Source organism: Hyperolius riggenbachi, chromosome 4 (assembly GCF_040937935.1).
Source record: "Hyperolius riggenbachi isolate aHypRig1 chromosome 4, aHypRig1.pri, whole genome shotgun sequence".
Taxonomy (NCBI): Eukaryota; Metazoa; Chordata; class Amphibia; order Anura; family Hyperoliidae; genus Hyperolius; species Hyperolius riggenbachi.
In genome coordinates this window covers 300233932-300239931 of record NC_090649.1, presented here as the reverse complement: position 1 = coordinate 300239931, position 6000 = coordinate 300233932, and the positions used below count along the sequence as shown (strand labels likewise).

Here is a 6000-nt window from a genome sequence, read left to right as displayed (position 1 = left end):
AAACTCATGCAAATGCATGCGAATTCGCATATGCATGCGGATCCGCAAGCGGTTTTTTTTTCAATACAGATTTGCCTAAGTATAGTGGAAACTGGTCCTTTTGGACCTTAAATTAATACAGTTCTTCTTAGGTGGAGAACATAATAGACCATGCAAAAATGCCTGCATTTTTGTACCTGTATTTATTGCAAAAATCATTGATGTACAAAGCAGGGCTGTGGAGTCGGAGTCGGGGCAATTTTAGGTGCATGGAGTCTGAGTCGGGGAAAAAATGCTCCGACTCCTAATGAATTTAAACTGTAATTAAAATAGAAAATATGATAACATGTTCTATTTCTCAGATAATAGTCATCATAAATCATTTATACATACAGTAATAGCTGTGCTTAGTCCACAAAAATAAAATAAACCAATCAAAATTAGTTACTTGTGCTGCTTCAATAAAGCAGTCCCCGTATTTTTAAAGTCAGATATACACATCTGATTGTGACTGTATATATGATGTGTACACAGGAGTCTCTTATATATACTACATAACATCTATGCTGTAAGTATAAAGCCTGATGTGTAGCCGTGTCACTAATAGAGATGGTCAATGAGATGGAAATAATTCTGCGTCGATTCTGATTTATGCAAATGTACGCACTCTCTTTGCTCATGAAAACAAATAATTTGATATGTTGTTAAAATTTGGTTTGGTGACTACGAATTAAATGGTACCTAGGAAGGATGAAAAGAACATCTATCAGGCCCTAGGCAATGTGATTGTGGGTACATGTAAGAGTGATGTGCAGGTACTCTGCAGGAGAATGAGGGGATTCTTCCTCTATTACACATTCTTCATGTACAATCTGAACATGGATCAGGCCCTAGGCAATGTGACTGTGGGTACATGTAAGAGTGATGTGCAGGAGAATGAGGCGATTCTTCCTTTATTACACATTCTTCATGTACAATCTGAACCAGGTTTATGGGTGATAGACAACTCCTCTGTGTTCAATGTGCACAACATTCTCAGTGGATTCCCTGCAGCTCTGTGGGGAGTGCATATGTAGAGTATAGTACTACTGTGTAACAAAGTAAACCTGAGACAGATGAAATTAAAGTTTTATGCATACCTGGGGCTTCTTCCAGCCCCCTTCAGGCTAATCAGTCCCTCGCTGTCCACCTCCACCACCCGGATCTTCTGCTATGAGTCCTGGTAATTCAGCCAGTCAGCGCAGTCCGGCCGCATTCCGCTTCCACAGCCAGGAGCGCTCTGCACCTGCGCAATAGTGCTGCGCAGGTGTAGTACTCTCCCGGCGGCGGAGTGTGTGCATGCGCACTACGCCAGACTGGCTCAAGTACCTGGACTCATAGCAGAAGATCCAGGTGGCGGAGGAGGACAGCGAGGGACTGATTATCCTGAAGGGGGCTGGAGGAAGCCCCAGGTATGTATAAAACTTTAATTTCATCTGTCTCAGGTTTACTTTGTTACACAGTAGTACTATACTCTACATATGCACTCCCCACAGAGCTGCAGGGAATCCACTGAGAATGTTGTGCACATTGAACACAGAGGAGTTGTCTATCACCCATAAACCTGGTTCAGATTGTACATGAAGAATGTGTAATAAAGGAAGAATCGCCTCATTCTCCTGCACATCACTCTTACATGTACCCACAGTCACATTGCCTAGGGCCTGATCCATGTTCAGATTGTACATGAAGAATGTGTAATAGAGGAAGAATCCCCTCATTCCCCTGCAGAGTACCTGCACATCACTCTTACATGTACCCACAATCACATTGCCTAGGGCCTGATAGATGTTCTTTGTTCCGGTCTGTACCTTTTACAAGTACTCTTACCAAGGACTAGTTTTAGTCTGACTAAAGGGAATAAATATGGCAGTCTCCATATCCTTCTCACTTCAGTTGTCTTTTAAAATTCCTAAGCGTTGGCAGTTAAGAGACGAATTTCATGTTACATACTTTCAATCAACAAGATTGTAATATGCAAATTAGAGGAGTCTGAGTCGGAGGAATCCTAAACTGAGGAATCTGAGTCGGTGGATTTTTGTACCGACTCCACAGCCCTGGTACAAAGAACTGTACTGTGATAATAAATTCAAATTTCCATATGTATTAAAGAGAACCTGAATCCAGAACGTCCTCTCTACTGAGCAACAGCATAACAACTTTAAAAGAAAAAAAACATTTCTTTGTTACAGCTGATATAAATCTGCACTGCTTCTACGTCCTGCTTTCATGGAAGCAGAAATATTAACATCCTGTGCTTTCAAATGCGCTTATCTGCCGTGGCAGTCAGGTTACACGGGGAGATCAAATTACAACTTGTGATTAGTAGCAGATGAGGGGGAATTTGACAGGCCAAACTCTCTAAATACATACAGGGTGCAGTTCTCTGTTTTCTTCTGTCCTGTGCAAGAGTTCAGAGGCGATAGATCAACCGAATTCCGGTTTATATACCCCCACAAGCTCTCCACTTCTGTCCAACCTTGTAGCGTCTCGGTTTCTTTTGCATCTGACATGTCTGCAGTGTGTTTTCTCATAGTATGCAGTGTTGCTTTGACTGATGTCATGGTTGTTGTTACCAATAGATCATTGATCTCATCTCTTTAATTACCTTAATTATAAGATTTAAGTTTAAAATTTCTTCTTAAAGCTGTACTTCTAGCATAGAGGCTCATCTGTAACACAAGTAGTCTTTTTATTTGTGTGTGCTTTAGTTGTGCTGAGCAGATGTTACTGGCAGTTGAAGTTTCTGTAAGGGTGTGTAAATAAAGGCTTGGTTGCTTTTTTTTGCTTTACTTTTGAGCATGCAAACATGAAACTAGATGTCTTGTCAGTACCAGAATGGTTGAATGAGAACCTTTTTACATTAGGCAGGAATTGTTTTTGTTTCATAATTATGTCATTGTAATCATTTTCTTAAAGGAAGCTCCTGTTGAGCGAATCATGTGGGCTTGTCTTCTAAAACATGCTACTAGCCTAGCAGTCATGCTGAGTGTGTGTTCTGCACGTGTGCATAGCAGGATTAGATTTTCCTGAAGTGCTTAGGGCTTTTATCATTAGGGCAGGTTTTCTGCGTTTCAACGCAAGGGGTAAAGTTTGCGTTACCCAAGGTGAAATGAAAGTCCATAGACTTTCATTTTAGCTTTCACATATAACGCAGCCTTTTTGTGCGTTGCGTTACACTGCACCCAGGCGCAGTTTTTCGGCCGACGCTAGCTTTATGCGTTACAATGTTAGTCAATGTAAAACGCACACTATGCGCGTTTTTAATCAGTTAACGCAGGCAATCAGTCCCAGAATGCAACAGAGGAACAATGTAGAAAGTTGAAAACTAAAAGGAAAATATAAAAGGCTGAAGTAAAAAAGTTGTTACTCCCCTCAGTAAAGGGAGACTGAATAATCCATAGGCTTCCCAGATCCTCCAGATCTCCATGCATGAGTGGCTTTGTGCTACTTGTCCTGCGTGGCACATGTGGATATGCAGTACAGCTGCGCTTGTACACTGGCAGGAACGCCAGCTGTGAACAAAAAGTCTTTTAAATGTACGATTATCAAACAACTTGAAGAAGTTGGATGATTTTTGTCAATTAAAAGACATGCAAAGGAGTCATCACTGATAAGAGATGTCCATCGACTGATAAGACGCAGCTCAAGTCAATCCAACTGTTGGATTGACTTGACAAACGACTGAGTGAAGTTGTGTCCAACATGGCAATGTGTACAGAAGTCTGCTATAACTTTTCAATGACTTCTATTGCTAACTAGAACATATTAGTCGTTCACCACTTGAGTAACGATATGTAAATTTGTATTTTGTCAAGTCGTCCGGCAAGTCGTTCGTGTGTATAATAGTAGTTTGCACGCCAAGTCGTATCTTTCCAACTTTTTCATTCTTAGTCGTTTCTAAAGTTGTTTTTATAGTAAAAGACTTAAGTTAAGCATGTGTATGTGGCTTTAATTTAATACTTACCAGGGCTGTGGATTTTGTACAAAAATCATCCGACTCCGACTCCTCAGTTTATGAAACCTCCGACTCCAGGTACCCAAAATTGCTCAGTCCTTGACTCCGACTCACAGCTCTGATTAAAAACGTGCAGTTTACATTTTTTGTGATTTCTTTAAAGGAATACTTAAGGGGAAAAAAAATGACATTTACTCACCCGGGGCATCCCTCAGCCCCCTGAAGCTGGATGGTGCCCTCGCAGCCCCGCTCCGATCGGCCTGTCCCCGCCGGCGGCTACTTCCGGGTGCGGCGACAGCCGCCGACAGGCTGGGAACTCGGCTGATTTTCCGCGTTCCCACTCGCTATATACGCTATAGCAGCATATAGCGAGTGGGAACGCGGAAAATCAGCCGCGTTCCCAGCCTGTCGGCGGCTGTCGCCGCACCCGGAAGTAGCCGCCGGCGGGGACAGGACGATCGGAGCGGGGCTGCGAGGGCACCATCCAGCTTCAGGGGGCTGAGGGATGCCCCGGGTGAGTAAATGTCATTTTTTTTTTCCCTTAAGTATTCCTTTAAATGGGCCTTAAACTCTAAGCTCACATGGGTAGGACATACCACTGCAGTATCTTGGAATGGCTGCATTAGTGTATCTACATTGCTGCCCCAGATAGATGTGCATTGTAGATATTGTGTACCCTCTGTATTGCTCTTTCTGTTTAAATGTATAATTTACTGTTCACTTATACAGCTCTATTGAAGAGGATGGCGTTTTTAATAAAACTGTAATAACCGTGCTCTAGGGACAATTTGAGCAAAGGTGGCCGCTAACTATACAATTCGGAAACGATTGTTTGATTGATTATCCGGATGAACGATTGGAAATGATCGCTTGGGATCACTAACTGATAAAAATCTCCTAACCAATCCAATCAGATTAACGAAATCAAACCAATTTTCAGATCGTTCGCGTCAATCTGATTTCATTGGTTAAGAGATGTTTGTCCATTAGTGGTCCGAAACGTTCATTTCCAATAGTTCGTAAACGATCGGTTACCAAATTGTATTGTTAGTGGCCACATTTAGCCAGTTTAAGTAACGGTATGTATTGGCTTCTGGGTGCAAACTAGAGTTCCCAGAGAAAACCTTTACAAGTTTGGGAGTAACATTCACCATGCAGCGGTTCTTGGTGAGTCAGGTTCAAAACCTTAACCCTTGCAATAGAGAAATCTATTGCTGTGTTGGTAGGAACTTTTTGCATGGTTCCTCATTAGCTGTTGCTTGGTAAGAAAAGAATAACTTCCGCTATAGACCTAGCATGGAAGTGCTTGTAGCTAGCAAAGTCAGAACTCCTGATATATGCACACTTATCCTTAGTCAATGGCTCAGAGTGCTGAGGATCAGCTTACAAGAGAGAGAGGAGTAAGCTGCTCAAGCAATTTTATAACTTGCATGAGAGGGGCACGCAAGGTGAGGCACTACATAAAGTATGGCATAAAACTAAACCCCCCGTGAGTATCTGCTTCATCCATAGACCTAAAATTGTGTCCAGCTAAAAACAGCATCTTTTTAGCTATCAGCGATGTAAAAGAAAAAAAAATGTACATTAGCATGATTTGATTACAATGTACAATATTTCTTTTCACAGGATACTGAAGATAATGACAATATTAAATGCCCCGCAGTACTATAAAAATCTTATAAAAAAAAAAGGAATAAACTGTGGATAATTTTATATTTTATACTGACCATGACCTTTTGTACTGTACAGTATATCCATTGAATGGAAATGCTCACTGTGCCATCCTTTCTTCTTACAGAAACGTGCTAAAGGCCAAGTGCTGTTTGGCAAGGTCTGTGAACATCTCAACCTTCTGGAAACTGATTATTTTGGACTCATCTACCGGGACAATACAGATCACAAGGTACTTAATTGCTCCGTTAGCTAAAAATATCACAGCAGCATGCTGTAGATTGATCTTTTATTTGGAATAATAAATTGTAACCAAGTACCTAACGTTAATTGCATCCAGCAGCTTTTTATTG

At 41.5% G+C, this 6000-nt stretch overlaps 1 protein-coding gene across 16 annotated transcripts in view; it reads left to right on the top strand.

Annotated features, from left to right (window-relative positions):
- EPB41L2 (erythrocyte membrane protein band 4.1 like 2) overlaps nt 1-6000 on the top strand; it is a 278051-nt gene that overhangs the window by 155072 nt on the left and 116979 nt on the right. For all 16 annotated transcript variants that reach the window (XM_068231559.1, XM_068231555.1, XM_068231551.1 and 13 more), the window contains one exon: nt 5775-5879. In XM_068231559.1, coding sequence (XP_068087660.1) covers nt 5775-5879 — 105 coding nt within the window. The remainder of the gene's footprint in view (nt 1-5774; nt 5880-6000) is intronic.